Source organism: Hemicordylus capensis, chromosome 2, assembly GCF_027244095.1.
Source record: "Hemicordylus capensis ecotype Gifberg chromosome 2, rHemCap1.1.pri, whole genome shotgun sequence".
Lineage (NCBI taxonomy): Eukaryota > Metazoa > Chordata > Lepidosauria > Squamata > Cordylidae > Hemicordylus > Hemicordylus capensis.
This window is the reverse complement of record NC_069658.1, coordinates 221,682,934-221,703,981: the sequence shown is the minus strand read 5'-3', so window position 1 is coordinate 221,703,981 and position 21,048 is coordinate 221,682,934. Positions and strand designations below refer to the sequence as shown.

General features: G+C 45.4%; 2 protein-coding genes across 11 annotated transcripts in view; one reads left to right on the top strand and one right to left on the bottom strand.

The window, feature by feature from the left end:
• Nucleotides 1-8,398, bottom strand: part of GALNT4 (polypeptide N-acetylgalactosaminyltransferase 4) — a 29,410-nt gene extending 21,012 nt beyond the window's left edge. For 2 of the 7 annotated variants that reach the window (XM_053298892.1, XM_053298894.1), the window contains exons 1-2: nt 6,368-6,585; nt 35-241 (exon numbers count right to left, since the gene is read on the bottom strand). In XM_053298892.1, coding sequence (XP_053154867.1) covers nt 35-241; nt 6,368-6,455 — 295 coding nt within the window. In that variant the 5' untranslated portion in view covers nt 6,456-6,585. Of the gene's footprint in view, nt 1-34; nt 242-6,367 lie in introns of those variants that run through there. The other 5 variants (XM_053298889.1, XM_053298890.1, XM_053298891.1 and 2 more) reach the window with 5 other exon arrangements.
• Nucleotides 8,399-14,508: 6,110 nt separating this feature from the next.
• Nucleotides 14,509-19,329, top strand: LOC128342386 (GPI mannosyltransferase 1-like). 4 transcript variants are annotated; one of them, XM_053289646.1, is made up of 2 exons: nt 14,509-15,850; nt 17,759-19,329. In XM_053289646.1, the coding sequence occupies exon 2, from the start codon at nt 17,769-17,771 to the stop codon at nt 19,056-19,058; it is 1,290 nt and encodes a 429-aa protein (XP_053145621.1). In that variant the 5' UTR covers nt 14,509-15,850; nt 17,759-17,768; the 3' UTR covers nt 19,059-19,329. The 4 variants fall into 4 exon arrangements, with proteins under 4 accessions (XP_053145621.1, XP_053145619.1, XP_053145620.1 ...); XM_053289644.1 differs by having other exon boundaries at nt 14,509-15,962; XM_053289645.1 differs by having other exon boundaries at nt 14,510-15,850; nt 17,586-19,329.
• Nucleotides 19,330-21,048: the final 1,719 nt, after the last annotated feature.

Below are 21,048 nucleotides of genomic sequence, written 5' to 3'. Positions count from 1 at the left end.
TAGTTTCCTATGTGTTGGCTGTGTCCATACTCACCCAGCAGTTTAACAAAGTCCTGCATGTGCAAGTTGAGGGAGTGAATAGAAGCCCCACCGCTTTCATATTGCTGCTTGTTGACGGTTACTGTGGCCAGGCAACCCCCAACTGTGTCCTTTTCGTACACATCCAGCTGCACCTGTGGGCCAAAGTTCTCCTGCAGGAAGTGGACCGCTGATGAGCCACCAATCCCAGCTCCCACCACAGCTGCCAGGGCAAATGGAGGGGAGTGAATAGAAGACAATAGCACAATTATTCACGTCTGACTGTAGCCCTATTTGGGCAACTGTAGACACTGTACCCAGCATAGTCCCCATGAAAGTGTACCTGTCAGCTCCACCCCATTCTGGCAAGCTTCGAAACCTCACCCTCCCCTGCTCGTCATGAGGGCAGCATTTGTCTGAAGAGATAAACTCTGTATTTGGGGACAGATTCTTCCATTGGTCTCAGATTCTGTTGTTCAAGCATTCTACATGGCAGGGAAAGTTTCTCCCTGAATATAGCATTTGTTTCTTTAGATAAATGCCGTCCTCGTGGTAAGCATGGAGGTAGGGTTTTAAAGCATGTCAGTATGGGGACTGAGCTTACATGCACACTCTCATTGATGCTATACTGGGATGCAGCTTGCCTGAATACAGTTTGTCTTACTCCCCCAAGGACCAGAGTATGCTCAACACACCAAAGCTCTACAGCAGTACACTTCCTATCTGTACCTGTATTTGAGAGGGTCTGTCCCCCGAGTTCGCTTTTAAAACGAATGCATGTGCAACAATGTCTGAATAGAGCTAAACTGATCATATAATCATTTCTTGAGGCTATTCCCATGCTCCATGGAAAATGGGCTAAGAGAAAGCAAGCCCGGTGCTCCCAAGGTGGATAGCCCACCTAAAACACTCTCCCCTTAAATGAGGTTAACGGAGCAAGTGCTCCATTAACCTCATTTTATTGCTCTTGTGTTGCTGTGGCGTGCGGCGACACACGAGTAGACCCCCGACCTGGAGGCTGCAAGCAGCCTCCGGGGCTTTGGGGGTCTCTGCACGATGCCCCCCGAGCTCACGGAGGGTATCCTGGAAATTCTGGGGACCCCGCTGGCTCCGTGACAGAACCGGCAGTTGTGTGGGTGGCCGATCTGGCCTCCCAGGACCGCCGATCGTCTGTGGGGAGAGTGGGTTAAGCCCATTCTCCTCGCAGACCTCATTGAGGCGCTTCACAGCAATCGTGTGAAGCGCTTTCTTGTCTAGTAGGGAAAGTGTCACATAAGGAACAGAAGGATTTTCCCTCCCAGTCGATAGGTACAAATACTTTCTACATATTATTTGCAAGATGAAAACTTTGCTACAACACAATTAGATACGTTTGCTGAATGCCACAGGAAGCTTTGACCCAAACCTTTCAATGAACTCTCTGTGCTTCTTAAATCACAGTTGTGTGTCAACAGAATGTTACATAATAAATTGTTGCTGTTGCGGGCAAAGCTGTGTATGCCCACAATGATGGAGTGACCAAAAATCTAGGCAAACACAGAACCAGATAATATCACAAATAATTTCAACATTTGATTGATTCAAAAATGGTAGCCATGACCACCTCTTGAGTAGAACTGAGAGTCCTGTAGCACTCTGAAGATTAATGAAGTTATTGTGACAGAAGACGTGTTTGTGTGTGTGTGAGAGAGAGAGAGAACAGGCCATGTCAGATGCATGAAGCAGTCCTCTAAGTGTAAAGGTATATATAACCTTTGAACTTGCTGTTGGCCACTTCAAATTTTTCTGGGGAGGAGTAGGATATAAGATTAATAAAGAGAAGAAGAAAAACACATCTTGGGCTTTTTGAAACAAAAACAAAAGTGAGGCTAAAAAGGTTAAACAACGCAAGAGACTGCAGTATGTGCACCTCTGTACTATGTAGATAATCAATAAATAGTGGTTGACAACCTGACTAAATTATTCAGTGGAAGTCCTACTGAAATTAAGCAGTCCTTTATCCTCTATCTACCCTTTACTCCTCCTGTACATGAGTAGCATATGCCTTTCTAGAACAGACAATACAGTTGTACTAACAGTCCACAAGGAGGAAGGGGGGGGGCAGCCTCCACATGTGGTCCTTGCCCTGATATACTGTTGTTCTGAAAAAAGTCAGATTTCCTCCATTAATAAATGTGACTATTTATGTTGGGGGGTGGAATATGGGTGGACAACAGATGGAAGATGATATCATTTGAACCCCCAGTAAAAAGTGAGTGAACAAGGTGTGACAATCCTGGACCAAACATGCCACCTGGAAGTGCTCTCTCACATTTATTTGCAATTAAACAAATATGCTTCTTTACTGCTGGGCAGAACACACTACACTCACTTAGGAACAAGGCAGAAAAGTCCAATGGTAGACACTACCTCCAGCCCATTACAGAAAGTTTTGGTATGCAGCTCTTTAATGTTCCAAGTTACTACACCAGGCAAACAAATACTTCAAGAGGGACAATTATTCCCTGCAGGAAGTTAGCAATTCCCAAGATCAGTTGAGACAAAAGTTCCACAGCACTGGATTGCTCATGACATTTATTTTATTTTTATTTTTTGCAGTACTCCAACAAGAAAGTTGGACTTGGAGTGGGGCCCCCCATGAAACAATTAAAAAAGGGACTTGCGGACACTCCCTGGGGCATCCCTTTATCACGGGAGGGGACTGTTCTTTTGAACAGCAACTCTACATACAAACAGTGCCCTCCCTCAGATAAAGAGATGTGCCAGGAGGGTGCTGGGACATTGCAAAAGTACATCTTATAATTATGTGGGCTGAGGAGGTATCATCCAAACTGACCAACTGTTGTATTTCGTCTCAACAAACCCTAGGAATTACCATGGCAAGCAGTTGCTCCTCCTAAGGTGTTTGGTTACTCTAATAACAGACACTACACTGTTCATCCCAAGACAGACGAAGGTGGTCACCAGGTGTCCCTGAGCCCAGAAGCAGGTAGTGTGTGTGGGGGGGCAGCATTTGTGCAAGAGTATGGACAGAGTTGTCCCAGAAAGGAAGCAGGCATATGGCTACAATCCTATGCATGGGAGAAAATCCCACTGAATACAGATGGATTTACTTTTAGATATGTAGAGGATTGCACATAAGAAACACAGCATCCTGCCTCATTATGGATCACTGGGCTTTGTGTAGCCACAATTAGCGTCAGGACGAATTTCAAAGAGAATATCGGTATAGAAGACATGTGACTAGCAGGAAGACGGAAGCTATAAATAACATCCATCTCAGTGCTGCTGGTCCAGTCCTAGTCAGACTACTGCAAGTTCAGCCCTATCACCAGCTACTCATCTTCATGCTTCCCCCCGCCACACTTTTTATGTTCTCACGCTGGGCTGGGGCTCCCCACACAGAGACGTACTATTGCCTCTCCGCACCTGTCCTATTGTAGGCGACCGGGATTCAACCAGTAAAATCCGGATACCATGAACCAGCCTCCTTTGAGTAAAGAGGAACGCCTATCTATTTTGCCAGGCGGAGCATCCCCTGCTGCAGCGACGGAGAGTTCCATCCACACCACCCCTACAGCTAGAAATAAAAGGATGCATACCGACAGCTGAAGCACCTTTGCCATCATGGTGGTAGTGGGGAAGGGAAGCAGGGGAGGGGATGGCAGAGGAAGAGGCTGTGCTTGGCAAAAGCGAGAATGCCAAATGCAGTGCATGCGATCACATCCATGCAATCCAAACGGCAAAGCTGGATTAGTAGTCTGCCTGCCCTTCTACTTCTGCTGCGGTGACCCGGCGACTCTCTTGTTTCTTTCCACTACTTTACTAGATGCAGCAGAGATACCAGGGAGGGAAGGAGAGGCAGCTGCTCATTGGCTGTGCCTCTTGCAGTGCCTCCTTTGTCACAGGAACATAGGAAGCTCCCTTATACTGAGTGAGACCATTAGTCCATCTAGCTCAGTACTGTCTACAGTACTGACAGCAGCTTCTCTTAAGTTTACAGGCAGGAGTCTCTCTCAGGCCTGTATTGGAGATGCCAGGGAGGGAACGTGGAACCTTCTGCATGCCAACATGCAGATGCTCTTCCCAGAGCGGCCCCATTCCCCAAGGGGAATATCTTTCCATGCTCACACATGTAGCCTCCCATTCAAATGCAAATCAGGGTGGACCCTGCTGAGCAAAGGGGACAATTCATGCTTGCTACCACAAGACCAGCTCTCCTCTCCATTTGGAACCTCACTATGTGTAGGCTGTGGTGCCTATAATACTGTAGCCCATGATTCCCAGTACATGGCATAAAGATGGATAGAAAATCAGGGCAGGTTGTGTCCTGGCAACTATGTGAGCTTGCCTCCACCCTAACACAGAGTGGCAGCCTGTAATTAACCTCAGTTATGAATAAAGCCTTTAAAATCACACAGTGCCAGTTGTGACTATCCTGTTTGTTCTCTAGTTCACCTGCCCTCCGGTGAGGCAGAATCTTCTGCTGAAACAAACGAAAAGTACCCAAAATATGCCCATAATGCCAAAAGAGGGGGAAAGTACATTCAGAACCACAGCACAAGGGACCAAAATAAGCAAAGGTTAGTTGCAACTAACCATTGAAAAAACGGAACGTGTAATTGTACACTTCATATCCAACAGTTTTAGAGGGTGTTAACCCTTAAGTAGTGCAACAGGGAAATGCTTGACTAACAAGCAGAAGGTTGCCAGTTCAAATCCCCGCTGGTACTATATCGGGCAGCAGCGATATAGAGAGATGCTGAAAGGCATCATCTCATATTGCGTGGGAGGTGGCAATGGTAAACCCTTCCTGTATTCTACCAAAGAAAACCGCAGGGCTCTGTGAGTGCCAGGAGTCGAAACCGACTTGCCACTTTACATTTAACCAGAACTAGCTTTTGCTGGAGTGTGCCCAAACATATACAAATTAATAATTAGACACATCTAGATAGCTTGCTTTCAAAGCTTTCCTGCCCAACACCCCGCCTCCCCCCCCCCGAAAAATACCCAAGCACTTGCATCAGGAGCTATTCTTCGTACACAAGAGCTCTGCTATGTATTTCTCCAGTTGAAGCATGTTACATTGATGTATCCCATTTATTTTTCTCCCACAACCTCTCCCAGATTAGATTGTTGTCATGTTATCTTTGAAAATGCGATCTGTAAAGTACCCAAAGAAAGTGACTGAAGATGTCAGCACCATCCACATTTGCTGCAAACTGCAACACCCTGTCTCCCTGTTCAAACGTTAAATCTGGAATGCAACAGTTAATTGGTGCTTTCTACTACAAGAAACGTAGATTTGCCATGTGGCTACTGAGAGGAATGTACCAGGAAGTATTACAATACCTTAGATTGCTAGCTAAAGGTATGTTACACTTTCAAACCAAAGTAACAGCTTTAGATTTCAAGCAAAGCTCAATTGTATCCTTGTACACTTTGCTTGCATTGAGAGCCACTACAAACTACTTCCCTCATCCTTTGACACATTAATAGATTTTAAGAGGACAGCATGCAAAAAACCCTATGTAAACAGTGATAAGGCAGAGATCATAAATAGATGCCATCAAAAACTGCAAATATTAACAGAGAGCCTCTAATGTTAGCTCAGAGTTTAGATGCTTTTGGTTGAAAAAATGAGCTAAATTTCTCATCCTTTGTGCTCTTTTTAATATCAGCAAGGTGAATATCCTCCACTTGCCACTAGTTTTTCCAAACTCAGTTACAACTTGATTTTTCTGCCTTCATCCCCACATTAACATTTGATTGCTTTTACCACTTGCTCATAGATTGTAATTATTTAATTAAAGAAGAACACAATCCACACACTTGAGGTGCATCAGGAACTGGAGGAACACACCCAGGCCTATTTCTGTCTGCTTCCTAAAGCCAGGAAATCATTCTTCCTTCCAACTCAAAGTCTTTTCAGTTCACCACTTAAATTAAACAACATCCTAAGGGTGATGTTTCCTTCCCCAGCCCAAATCATTTCATTAGCCATATATTGTGCATATTGTTTAACAAGCATTAATACATTATACTGTGGCTGCAACACACTCGATTTCATTTGATTCTTAACTCTTCCCCCGACAGTAACATCTTTGCATTCAGTGTAAGAAATACACAGTTCTGATCATGACTGCATTGATTCCCAAAAGACTACAACAATCAATGATGGAGTGTTTGTTTTTTTCAAGTGAACACTTCAAGTTTAGTATAAAAGGCACTTTTAACTGCAAGACCCAACGTCTGCTTTTCCATTCCTAGTTCATTGCAGCTCTCATACAAAATCCTTTAAAAAGAGATCTATATGTGGTGCAAAAGCCATGTCTCTGAAAATACATACTATTCAGGTGGCAGTACTCTTGGAGAGATGCTAGATCAACAGTAATTCTATTTCTCAAACTTCCACACCTGATTTTTATCTGCAGCATTACATGTCCTCATTTCTACATCAGGCCGACCCTCAGGAGTACGATAAGCACTAAGGCATTTGGCTGAATGTGGATGATAAATTGTCCCATCTTCTTTAAAATGCCATACAATGTTTTCTGGAATAGCAGATCCATCTTTTGGGCAATTTCTCATACCAACAAAATCCTTTTGCTCAGGAACTTCAGCACAGAGTTCAGTCACAGAGTTAAACCTGATTTCTTTATCTGAAGTGTACTCAAAGAACTGGTTGCCTCCTTGGCCGTGGCATCCAAAGAGGTTAACGTGGGCCCCAGTTGGATTATGTTCAGGTGAGTTGTAGTCTAGACACTCTGAGGAGATCCCCATACTACGGATAGCTCCATGCCAGTCAGGACGATCCTCTGGTACATGCAAATTAGGAAATATAGTTTTCAAATACCAGTCAAAGTTCCTGCACTTTAGACGCTCTCTTAGGATTTTTCTTTCTGAAATATCTCCATAGTTTTCCTTTCGTGCTGGAGGATTTCTGTTATAGAAGTGCTCTTTATACTCATCCATCCACACTTCAGCAGCACGTGCTGTATTCTGAAGGAAGTTTGGCCTAGCATATGGAGCTCGCTTTGGAAACACATGTCCCACATGAGAACAAGGATGAATCTCCAGTATGCCCCCACACTGCCATACCCGAAATGAGAGTTCTAGATTCTCCCCTCCCCAGACATCCATCCCCATGTCATATGTACCAAGATATTCAAAATACTTTTTACTCACAGCAAATAGCCCCCCAGCCATAGTCGGAGATCTTATTGGATCAATTTTAGATTTCCGCCTCTGGCGCTCATAGTCAGGTACAGAATGCCACTGGAATGTCAGTCGCCAGTCAAATCCCCCAATCATGGGCTCTGCTGACTGCATATAAAATTCAAAGGTATTCCAATCAATGGTATCAATAACCGGACAAATGATCACACTCTCATTCTCAGCAATCCTTTCTAGAAGTGGCTCTAGCCACCCAGGGACACACTCACAGTGGCAGTCAAGAAAGGTGAGAACATCACCAGTTGCAAAGGTAGCTCCAATTAAGCGGGCACGAACCAACCCTTCACGTTTGTTTGTTCTTATCAAACGAACTCTTTTCAGACTGCTGATGTACTTTTCAAGTTCGCTTTTTAGATATACTTTTTCACTCAAGTCATCTACCAGTATAATTTCTTTGAGGAGAATCGCTGGAGATGTTTCTAGCACACTGTGTATCGTCCGCAACAACGTTGACCAGGCTTCATTGTAGAAAGCAATTATCACTGATGTAGTGGGAAGCTTTCGATAGTTGTATACCTTGGATTTACACTCCGACAGCCTACTGTCTTGTATGTGACGATGCAGAGAGATTTTGTCACTCAGATAAATATTAATTGCATACTTTTCTACCAGCTCTTCTTCCAGCTTCTTTTCCTCAGAAGTCAGCTGTAGGTGGGCAGGCTTCCCCCACTCTCCTGGGGCATAAGAATTCGGTGAGCCCTTCTGGTAAACTGGACGTGCTAGCTCTTCAGGCTCTTCCGCCTTGTCAGAGAAGTGCCTCTCCCATCTCCCTTTGGTTATTCTGTCCCCAGAGAAGGGAGTCTGGAAGTTGGAGATGGACAGCTCCAGCACAAAGAAGACAACAGTCAGGAGCCCAAGTAAAAGGCAACTTCTGCCAAGCCAGGACCACCTTCTCGCCAGCCGGATCCTCATTGCAGGCGTTCAAGGCAGCCTCAGGCAAGGCAAAGTTCTAGCTCCGTTGCCAAGAGTGACTTCTGGCCCCTTTCTGAGGAGGCGGCGAGCAGTTCCGGGCTCTGCAGTAGCTCCGCTTCTTCCCGGATACAGAAAGGGGGCTGGGGAAACCCTAAGCAAACAAGCGGGGAAAGGCAGCCAAGAACCAGCCCTTTCCTTGGCCGTCGCTCTTCACTTCAGCTCCTTCCTTGTTTCTCTCCCTGGGACAAAGCCCTCCCACAGGCACTTGCCCGTCGCCCAGCGGTTTGCTCAAAAAGTTGTCGGTTAAGAAAGGAGGCAGCGACTCTTCGCGCCGCCCAGCCCACAGCATTGCTTCCCTACAGCCCCATATGGGTCAGCCCCACCTCCGCCCGCCTGCTCTCCTCAGCATCACGGTGTCTAGAGGAGCAGCCTTTCCCGCGCTTCCCTGCACGGGCGGGCTGAAGGAAGAGTTAGCTCCATAGAACTTGGTGGGACTTGTTTCCGAGTAAACTTGGTGAGGTGCTCACAGCAAAACTGCAGCAAGACATCCTCTCATTACTTTGGAATAACAGCCGGTTGACATCAGCTCTCAGATAGGCATATTCTCACATATCTGATAGTCTGCCTGTCCCTCAACCCCCTTGTGCCACCCTCCCAAACTCACAATCAGAGCTGGCTCCAGCCACCACTTTAAGGGACCCTCGCAAACCTGGGCTCTCCAAAGATTTCCAAAGATGCCTGGAGCAGAAAAACCAAATGCATGCCTTATGGTGCCAAAATATAAACAATACAATAAATGACCACCTGCTGCCCTTTGATGGTATCTAGAAATCTGCTGTCTGAGGCAGTCTGCCTCACTCTGTCCAAACCAGTCTTACTTCAATGTATGCTGGTGGCTAAAGTGGAGGTCGTAATCTGCATCAGGAAGGACAAGACCGGAACCATTGAATAATTATTAATCCAGATTAATATGGAATTTAACAAGTTCTAGTGACACAGGAGAGAAGATGACAGCAACATGGCAATGGAATTGTGCTGTTTGGACTGGAGTGGAATGACTGTGGAACAGATGTGCCATTGTTCCACCACCATCCCATCTCCATATGTTATCATCTAGGGGATTGACTGATGGTCATTCTTTTCAGCAGTTGACACTCTACTGAAGGGCCTGCCGTACTGCCACAGACCCCGTAATTCTGTCGCACCATATTGCAGAAAGTATTCTGTTGTTTTTTTCCATTCTTGACCCAGTCATTCTAGTTTCTATTATAAAATAGTTCATTTGAGGATGACAATTAGTGTCGGTGCGAATTCTAATTTAGGATCATTTGATTTAGTAAGTAGTATGAGCCATTCCCCCACCTATAGTGACTAACTACTATCATTCCTAGAGACTGAGAACAGCTGATCTGTCCTGTATTCTGGATTCCTTTAAGTGATGGCAAAAGGTTCCTTATTTTTCCCATCTCCTAAGGGAAGCAAAGCAGTTCTGTTCCTAATAATTATGGGATGCATTTTTAATAGCACCCATGCATTATCTATATATCTTTTATTCTTCTATATAGTCTTCTATATAATCTGTCTATCTTCTATATAATTACTTCTTTAGCCAAAGCATGGGGATGCCTGGCAAGCCCCGCCCCTGCAACCAATGAAAAGGCGGGGGCAGAGCTGCGGCTCAGCGAAGGGGCAGGCAATGGGCAAAGAAGAAAATGGCAGTGGGTGGTGGCGAGCCGGGTTGCAAAACAGCGGTGAGAGAGTTGGGGTAGTTTGGTACTTTCAAACTGGGCTTGAAGGTTTTGGAGATGGGTGGCGAAGGGGTGAGGAAAGGAGAAGCAGTGAGCGGGGTGGAGGGGGGAGGAAAGGCTGAGTGCTGAGCAGGGAGAAGAGATACTGAGCATCCGTTGCCCTGCAGAGTCTGCTCGCAAGAAGGAAAGCCGAGCCCGGACGGAAGAGCTCACTGAGGGTCATCCGTGCTTGCCCCTCTGGCAGAGTGAGGGAGGGGTGGGTTTAGAATAGCTGGCGGGGGAGACTGGGTTGAGGGAGTGAACAATAAAGTACTACTAGCAGACCTGGCGCATAACATCTGCACTGCTAGTTTGGCGCCGCACTTTCCTCCCCCTGCTGCCGCCACCTGCCTCCTCTCACCTTTCCCTCCCTGCCTCCCGGCAGCACTTTCCTTCCAACGGAAACGGCATGGCTCCGCCGCCTGCCCAGCCAGGCTCCTCTCGGTGGCGCGGCTCTGCCGCCCGCCTGCTCTCACCTTTTCTTCTCCCCTGCCAACCCAGCAGTGCCTTCCTTCCCCGCCGGGCACGGCTGTGCCACCCGCTGCCGCCGCCGCCACCACCACCGGCAAGTCTCACTTGCCGCCACCCCCGGCCCCCTTGCCATCCGCCCCACAACCTTCTGGGCCAGTTTGCTTTCCCTCGCCGCTTCCCCTGCCACTGTCTCACTCGCCACTCCCCCTGCCACTGTCTCACTCGCCGCCCCCTTGCCACCCGCCCCGCAACCTTCTAGGCCAGTTTGCTCCCTTGTGTCTCCCTTCTCCTCTTGCTTGCTTCTCCCCCTGCCTCCATCTCACTAGCTGCTGCCACTGCCCCCTTGCCACCCTCCCCACAACCTTCTGGGACAGTTTTCTCCCTCAGGTCTTCCTCTGTCTCTCGCTTGCTTCTCCTCCTGCCTCTGTCTCACTCACCGTCGCCCCCTCGCCACCCGCCCCACAACCTTCTGCTCTCCCTCGGGACTCCCTCCATCTCTCGCTTCCTTCTCCCCCTGCCTCTGTCTCACCTGCTGCCACCACTGCCACCTGCCCCACAACCTTCCAGGCCAGTTTGCTCTCCCTCAGGTCTTCCTCCACCTCTCGCTTGCTTCTCTCCCTGCCTCTGTCTCACTTGCCGCTGCCGCCGCCCTCTCACCGCCCACCCCGCAACCTTCTGGGCCAGTTTGTTTCTCCCCCTGCCTCTCCGCGAGTTCCCGCGATGCATCCCCATTCATCCACGCATGACTTGTCTTTGAGAAATAAGTATATAGAAGATAGTGCACAGATGCTCTGTGCGGGTTCAGCTATGTATACTTATTACATTTATAGTCCACCTTTTTTTCATGCTGGAACCCAGACTCTCAGCCAGCCTCCTATATCGGCATTGGCCGGACCAAAACTGCTTATCTTCATTAAGTTTGCTGCCTCACATACTTTCAGACTAGGGTCACTCCCCATAGCCATTATACATATACAAAAGTAGCATAACATGCCCTCCCTCCCATAAATCCCCCAATCTGCCTCATCCATAACATCTCCTGCAGTGCAGATAACATTCCCCACATTCATACTGGCCAAACAGTTTCACCAATATTGCTTACTATTTTCTGCAGCTGGAACCTGGGTATTGCTGTTCTTCAATTAGTAAGCAGTTACTGTTGGAAATTTTAAGCTCAAACTGTGCAGGAAGCAAATTGGACCTAATAATAGTAGAGAAGCCACACTGGACTTTCCCCAATACACACGGGGACATATGTGTTCGTACTCCTCCATGAAAAAAGAAGAACCCACAATTGTCTCCAAAATAACTTGAAACTGACAAAAGTATTTTTTTTGTTTATTCCATCATTGTTTATTCCACATTTAACAAAAATCAGACTATTGTTTTAGAGTTTTGATGCAACAGAATATTTCAAATAATAACACAAATGAAAATGGCATGGACAAAAATGATGGGACCCTTAACCTAATATTTTGTTGCACAACCTTTAGAGGCAATCACTGCAAACAAGCAATTCCTGTAGCTCTCAATGAGACTTCTGCACCTGTCAACAGGTAGTTTGGCCCACTCTTCCTGAGCAAACTGCTCCAGCTGTGTCAGGTTTGAAGGGTGCCTTCTCCAGACTGCATGTTAGATGTTTGATAGGATTCACATCAGGGCTCATAGAAGGTCACTTCAGAATAGTCCAATGTTTTGTCCTTAGCCATTCTTGGGTGCTTTTATCTGTGTGTTTTGGGTCATCATCCTGTTGGAGGAGGATCCATGACCTGCTACTGAGACAGAGCTTTCTGACACTGGGCAGTATGTTTCGCTGCAGAATGTCTTGATAGTCTTGAGATTTCATTGTTCCCTGCACAGACTCAAGGCACCCCATGCCAGATGCAGCAAAGCAGCCCAAAAACATAACCAAACCGCGTCCATGTTTCACAGTAGGTATGGTGTTTTTTTCTTTGAAAGCTTCATTTTTCCATCTGTGGACATAGAGCTGATATGACTTGCCAAAAAGCTCCAGTTTTGTCTCATCTGTCCAAAGGACATTCTCCCAGAAGCATTGTGGCTTGTCAATATGCATTTTAGCAAATTCCAGTCTGGCTTGTTTATGTTTTTATTTCAACAGTGGAGTCCTCCTGGGTCTTCTTCCATTGAGCCCACTGTCACTCAAAAAGCGACAGATGGTGCAATCAGACACTAGTGGACCTTGACCTTGGAGTTCAGCTTGCATTTCTTTGGAAGTTGTCCTTGGCTTTTTGTCTACCATTCTCACTATCCTTCTGCCCATTCTGGGGTCAATTTTCCTCTTGCAGCCACGTCCAGGGAGGTTGGCTACAGTCCCATGGACCTTGAACCTCTTAATAATCTTTGCAACTGTTGTCACAGGAACATCAAACTGCTTGGAGATGGTCTTTGCCTTTAACATGCTTGTCTATAATTTTCTTTCTGATCTCCTCAGACAACTCTCTCCTTTGCTTTCTCTGGTCCATGTTCATTGTGGGATCCATGCTGATACCAAACAGCAGAGTGACCACTTTTCTCCGTTTAAATAGGCTGGATGACTGATTGCACGATTGGAGACACGTGTGATACTAATTAAATAAAAGAGCTAATTTGAAAAATCACTCTAATCCAATTATTTATGATCTTTTCTAGGGGTACCAACAAATGTGTCCAGGCCACTTTAGAAAATCTTTGTAGAATAAGCAATACTTTATCTTTTTCACACTTGCTTTGCTGTACTCGATGACATATCAAAGGCATATAGGTATATATGGGACAATTGCATTTCATTTAATCGCTTTTCAGGAGGCATAAAACACTTTTCAATGAGCTGTAAGGGTGCCAACAAATTTGTCCATGTGTGTACCTACTGACCAAGCATAGAATAATGGACTGCAAATTATTCCACAGAAGAGTGTTCTTGTTGGGGAACAAATTTTACTTTGTCATTGAATATGCTAACACATCCTCTACTCTCAAAGTCATTTTGTGCGGCATCCCTGAATTCTCCTGCCTGGGTATCAGCAACACCTCAGAACAAAACGTTGTTGAAGAGTTTTGAGGTTGCTTTTTTGTCTGTGGCGATACAAATAAAATAATCTACATATATTATTTGTTCAAATACACTACAACAACAAACTTAATAAAGTATTCTAGTAATAGGACTGAAGGCAACACAGGTGACTGCATCTCTGTGGTCTTTAAAATGGTGTAGCAAGATGCGATTGCTGACGCCTTTGCAGGGAGCACAGACAAGGAAAAGAGCTGCCTCGTTAAAGAGATACCACCCTTTTCGAGAAGAGGCTGCAGATCCCTTTGATTCAGACAGAGTCAGAGTTGCATGCAGCGCTTAAAATACCAACAGGGTAGATGGGGCCCTGGATCTGACTATTACATATATCAAGTATCTCTGCTCTGTGTCTAACTTTAAGCTGCCTCTCGCTAACCATACAGAATCTCACTAATGTTCATCATCACGGTTTTAGATTAGTAAGCGCTGTGCAAACCTAAAAGCTATGTATTCCTCTGTCATGTGTGAGCTCAGAGGCCTTCCCACAAAGCAGTGTGGAGTAGTTGAATTCTGGGTCTGAGGGGAGGAGCACTATTTTCCTGCTTCTGTGCTTCATGCACAAATAGGAGCTCCAGAACATCAGGGTGCCATTTTGACTTCCGTTTTAAGTGTCAAATTGTCTTAAGGTTGCCGCTGTTTATCTAGAAATCTGACCTTTTCACACAACACTTCCACATCACACATTAGATGAAACAGAAATGATTTTCAGCAGTCTTACTCTTGACAATAAAGTGCAAAACACTTATTATTTATTATTATTTACATTTTATATCCCGCTTTTCCTTCAAGGAGCCCAGAGCGGTGTACTACATACTTGTTTCTCCTCACAACAACCCTGTGAAGTAGGTTAGGCTGAGAAAGAATTGACTGGCCCAGAGTCACCCAGCAAGTCTCATGGCTGAATGGGAATTTGAACTCAGGTCTCCCCGGTCCTAGTCCAGCACTCTAACCACTATACCACGCTGGCTCTGTGTTTATCTGTGCAACGTTTGGGACCTGTTTATTTGGGGGTGAGGCTCAGCTGATGACAGGATGGCTGAAAATCTACGCAACCAGATATGAAACCGCAACTGCCAAAACTGTCAGTTAATTTGGTTGCTAGGCAACAGTGGCACAGTTGCTGTACTGTAGGGTGGTTTTGCTGTGTGTGTGTGTGTGGAGTGAGACTATGGAGCTTGCCTATTTATAGTGGGCAGGGGGACTGAAATCTCAGTTTTAATTGGCTAAAGGTCAAAATTCCGATGTCTACCATTGGGCAGAAGTCAGAGATGGAAGGGAAGGACGGTCAGCTGATACACAACTATTAGCCTATCCATATTCAATAGTCCATGGAGATGGAAAGATCCCGGGGATGGCTTGCTAAACCACGGAGCAGCGGGTCTCAGTAGTTTTTGGACTACAACTCCCATCACCCCCAGCGACAATGGAATTTTGGAAATAAGCCAATCAGTAAAGGAATTCCGAACACCCTAACCCAGCTCCTAACATCCCTAACGTATTATTATACCATATTTTCCTATTAAGATTAAGAAGCGAAATTTCCAAAGCAGATGTTATGGGTGTCGAGCAAAACTTAAACCAGCACCTCCTTTTTTTTTTTTTTTTAGATATTTACCACCACCGCCTGCATGCTCTCCTTTACAGTTTTCCGTTCCAGCGGGAGATAATTTAAAAAACTCTCTTACGCAGCATCCAACCTAACGTAGCTCGGCGCATGCCCAGTGCAACAACGTGTAGCTATTACCCTTCCTTTGCTGTTCCGATTTCCTCATTCTATTCCAGACTCTCCCCACACTTCTCCTACTGGCAACTCAGAGGAAGGCGAAAGGGTGTTGACCTCAGTTCTGCTAATGCGCATGCGTAGCACCAATCCTTTACCACTGCTGGAGGTGGGAATACACTCTCACACAGCGAACTCTGTATTTGCTGTCCTGATTGGTTCCCTTCCGGGAGGACCTCCGCCTTTGTTCTTCCAATCTCCGCTGCACAACATACCTATTTGTATGCGCAGCGGGGAATTCCCCCTCCCTTGTAAGGGAGTTACTTCAAAGAAAGGTGGAAGGAGGTTCTCACGCCCTTATTGGATCAACTTCCATTTTTTAAAGCAAGGAGGAGGAGTTATTTCTCTTCTTCCCCGCTGCTAGAGACTTCTTCTTTGTTAAGAAGTTAACAGCATTATCTCTCACAAGCGCAGGGTCGAGAGAGAACAGGAGCAACCAGGTGTGACTAAGGATAGATCAGCCCCTGTTCTCTCTCCGTCGCCGTGCTGGTGGCACGGAAAATGACCATCGTCGTGACAGGTTGCATGTGCTTGGAAGGAGGGTCTGTACATTGCAAGAACCCCACAGCGGTTCTGTGTGTGAGTGTCCTTGAAATTGCGTGAGTGAAGGGAAGATCCCGCTCACTGAGGGCTGGATTATGCACTGCAAAGGCTGAAAAACAGGTTCCCCCCTCCCTGCGTTGTGTTTGGGGTACGTACTGTTGCATTGCTTTTCCCTGTGGCAGTGATTGGCAACCTTTCACAGAATGAAGAAAGTAAAGGGTGCCTGGGAACGGGTGTGGGTGGAGGGGGCTAAGCCGATTTTTTGTTCCTGCTTAACTGTAGCCCCAGTCACTGAGAACAAAGTATGCTCCTTTGCTTATATAAACCCAGTCCTGGGCTCTGCCTCAGTCACAGGAAAGTGGCATGGAATGTTGAAAAGAGGGAGAAGGAATCTTCCTTGCATATCCTGTTCTATCTTCTCAGAGTGTGGATTCCCGTCCAGGGAGTTTACAAGACTAGACCTGCTTTGCTACCCCAATACAATGGCACTGTGCATGTTCAGACCAGAAAAGAACTTTTCTTCTTTGTTGCATTTGAATCTAACTTGCTCAGGTTAGAGTGTTAACTCTGCAAAACCCCTGTGAAGTAGGTTAGCCTCAGACATGCCTAAGGCCTTCATGTGTAGTGTCATGACTGTGCAGGGATTTGAGCTAAGTCTACACCAACATTCAAGTCACTAAGTCATGTAAAATTGATCTGCCTGTGTGTGAACTTTAAAAAAATAACTTTTTGATCTCTCAGCAACTAGCCTTTTCAGTATTTTATTTTTAAAATATGTATTTCACTCCAAAGATAACTTGCATAAAATATTATAGGGAGCCTCCTACATAGCGTTAATCAGGGTAACTTTTAATGCACACTATTTTAGCATCTTGGCAGCTGTGGATTTCCATATATGTAGAATGGGTGCAGTCGATGCCCCTTTGAAATGAATGGCAGAATCTTTAAAAATTATGCGAAGCAGTTGCACTTTCCATCCATATATAATACTTAAGTGATGTCCAGTGCTTAAAGAGGACCCTGATCTAGTTTCAACTGTACTCTTACCTGATTGCTCTACTCTCCCCTGGTGCACTTCTTAAAATAACTATAACTACATATAATTTATTTTGTCCCACCCTTTCTCCAAGTAGAACACATGGCTCTCTTCTCTATTCTCCCCACACACACACACACACACACACTCTTTACCCTCATAGCAATCCTGTAGAGGTAGGTTAGACTGAGAGTAGTGACTGGCCCCAGGTCACTCAATGACCTTCATAGTTGAATGGCCATTGGAATCCACGTCTTCCCAGTCATAGTCCAACATTGTACTTAGTACACCATACTGGTTACTACACCACATTACACCGCTGTTTAGTATACCACAGTATTCTGCATCCCGGGTCAGCAGACAGTATGAATGTAACAATAGGATGCATGCTTATAAAAACCAGCACACATAGGCCTTAACAGCACAGTTGATACCCCAGCCAACATCTGGGAATCGGTTGTTATCTGGGCCTGCATGCATACACCCTATTGAAATGTTACACCTGTATTTTTTCCCCTTCCGATGTTTACTGGTGTATAGCAAAAGGAATGAGAAAATTGTTCCTTTCCCCTAAAATGTTCACAATCTAAAGAGAAACACAAGAAGCAACAGCTAATGGAAAGGATGTTATGCTGGTATGAACAGAGACAGTGTTCCTACCTTTTCTTGTCTGTCTTTTATTTTGACCTTGAGAGGAAAGTAACTTGTTGACACTGGTTTTTGTCTTTTGAGCAGGGATGCTTGCTACCTATTCAGAGTTCTTCTACAGTCTATGTACATCTTAAGAAATTTGCATGGAAAGAAAGATTAAAGACTGTCTTCAAATTCTCATTTAGACAGTGGTATGACTGAAGGATGCCTCAAGTCTAGACCAATGGTGGGATCTCTAATTTTAATTTCTCTTCAAGGAAATCAAATATGGAATCCGATCAGCTGTGTAAGAGACAAGTTCTTGCTAGATTCCTCAGGAAAGATGTTTTATTCAGTAGTGCTTTCATAATCAGGCTTGCGCTGGTCTTCTATGGAGTTTATCAGGACAGAACAATGTTGGTCAAATATACAGACATTGACTACCAAGTATTCACCGATGCAGCAAAATACATCACAGAGGGAAAATCTCCGTACCTAAGAGCTACTTACCGTTATACTCCACTCCTGGGCTGGATCTTAACACCAAACATTTATGTTGCTGATCTGTATGGAAAGATTATCTTTGTTGCTGGGGATATAGTTGCTGCATACCTCATGTACCAAATTTTGTTTCTCAGAGGGCTGGACAGCAGGAAGGCATGTGGGTGTTGTGCATTCTGGCTCCTCAATCCCCTGCCAATGACTGTATCTAGCCGAGGAAATGCAGAATCTCTTGTCGCAAGCCTCGTCCTTGGCACCATGTATTATATGGAAAAGAGAAACCTAATGAAAGCAGCAGTTCTTTATGGCCTATCTGTACATATGAAAATTTACCCTGTGACTTATGCGTTGCCATTAGTTCTTCATTTGCAAAGTAACCAAAATGATGAGAGAGGAGAAACAGGTGCTTTTCCTTTAAAGAAGCAAAAAATGCACTTTCTGAATGACTTCTGGTGGCTTTTCTTAAGGCTCTTGAATTTTGATGTTCTGCTTTTTGGACTTGTGGCTAGTTGTACATTTGCTGCCCTTGGCCTTATGTTTTATTCCTATTATGGCTGGGAATTTTTGGAGCATACATATCTCTACCACTTGACCAGGAGAGATATTCGCCACAACTTCTCACCCTATTTCTATATGCTGTACTTGACTGCAGAAAGCAAATGGAGTTTTCTCCTTGGACTTGCAGCTTTCCTTCCTCAGCTCCTGCTGCTTCTAGTGATTTCCTTAGCTTATTACAAAGATCTTGTTTTCTGCTGTTTCCTGCACACTGCTGTTTTTGTGAGTTTTAACAAAGTGTGCACCTCCCAGTATTTTCTGTGGTACCTTTGCCTCCTTCCACCTGTAATGCCTCTTTTGAAGATGTCCTGGCAGCGGGCTGCATTGCTTCTGCTGCTGTGGCTTATTGGACAGGCCCTTTGGCTTGCACCTGCATACTTTCTAGAGTTTAAGGGGCAGAACACTTTCTTGCTCATATGGTTAGCAGGGTTGTTCTTCCTCTTCATCAACTGTGCAGTCCTTTATCAGATTATTTCTCACTATCATACTCAGCAGATACCCAGCAAAATAAAGCAACAGTAAGGCTTGCCTTGTTGGGCAGGTGACATCCTGTAGGTATTACCTGAGTGGAGTTAGTCACTTGAACAAGACTGGGTAACAACCATGATCTTAAATTGCTGCTTTAATGACTGTGAATCCTGTTTTTCAGTACATTGACCAAGTATGGAAATAAGCCACTATTTTAGTGAGATCTCCTTCAAATCTTTACGAAGTGGTGGGTTCTTGTTTGTACTTTTGTTTTACTGGAAAGCAAATGTTTAACCATATTAAATAATGTGCATCAACCATTTTACAGGTTTTTAAAAAACTATATTGTTTTCTTACAGTACTGTGTGGGTACTAAACACCACTTGATTTTCTCCTTGATGCCTTAAAGCCCCTTTAAAGAAATTAGCATTCAGGAATGTTGGCCAGACCTCAACAATCCACTCATTGGGGGCAACTGCCCCATCCATCATCTGAGGATGTTCAGCAGCATATAGACCACCACCAAGTTATAAGAACAGCCCTGCTGGATCAGGCCCAAGGCCCATCTAGTCCAGTATCCTGTTTCGCACAGTGGCCCACCAGATGCCGCTGGAAGCCACAGGCAGGAGTTGAGGGTATGCCCTCTCTCCTGCTATCACTCCCCCGCAACTGGTACTCGGAGGCATCCTGCCTTTGAGGCTGGAGGTGGCTGATAGCCCTCCGACTAATAGCTGTTGATAGATCTCTCCTCCATGAAGTTATCCAAACCCCTCTTAAAGCCATGCAGGTTGTTGGCTGTCACCGCATCTCGTGGCAGAGAATTCTACAAGTTGATTATGCGTTGTGTGAGAAAATATTTCCATTACCAGTCCTAAATTTTCTGGCAATCAATTTCATGGGATGACTCCTGGTTCTAGTGTTATGGGAGAAGGAGAAGAATTTCTCTCTATCCACACCATGAATGATTTTAGAGACCTCTATCATGTCTCCCTGCAGTCATCTTTTTTCTAAACTAAATAGCCCCAGGTGTTGTAGCCTTGCCTCATAAGGAAGGTGCTCTAGGCCCCTGATCATCTTGGTGCCCTCTTCTGCACCTTTTCCAGTTCTACAGTGTCCTTTTTTAGATGTGGTGACCAGAATTGTACACAGCACTCCAGGTGTGGCCGCACCATAGTTTTGTATAAGGGCATGATAATATTAGCTGTTTCATTTTCATTCCCCTTCCTAATGATCCCCTAGCATGGAATTGGCCTTTTTTTACAGCTGCCGCACATTGAGTCAACACTTTCAGTGAGCTGTCCACCACGACCCCAAGATCCCTCTCCTGGTCAGTCACCGACAGCTCAGATCCCATTAGCGTATATTTGAAGTTGGGGTTTTTCGTCCCAATGTGCATCACTTTACACTTGCCAACATTGAACCGCATTTGCCACTTGGTCACCCACTCACCCAATTTGGAGAGATCCTTTTGGAGCTCCTCACAATCCGTTTTGTATTTCTCTACCCGAAAGAGTTGGGTATCATCTGCAAATCTGGCCACCTCGCTTCTTACCCCTACTTCTAGATCATTTATGGATAAATGAAAAAGCACCGGTCCCAGTACAGATCCTTGGGGGACCCCACTTCTTACTACCCTCCATTGTGAAAACTCTCCATTTATACCTACCCTCTGTTTCCTGTCCTTCTACTAGTTAGCAATCCACACATGTACTTGTCGCCTTAGTGACTGCTAAGGCTAGATGTTGTTGATTAGAAAAGCTTGCTCACCTCCTGAAGCTGCTCCTGCTCTTTCCAGAGTAGGCTTCAAACTGTAGGTTTCAAAGTTCTCCATGAATTGGAGAGGTCACTAGTGTTGCTACTGTGACTGGGAATGATGGGAGTTGAAGGCCAAAGTTGTGCAGCCCTGGTGTAGACAAAAGCAGTGCAAGAAACTTGCATTGGCCAGACCTCCAAAAATCCATTTGCATTTTTACATCTGATGATGCCTGGGGCATTTGAGGTACTGCAGCAAAGAGCAAGCATTGCTGTATGTGAGGTGAAACGC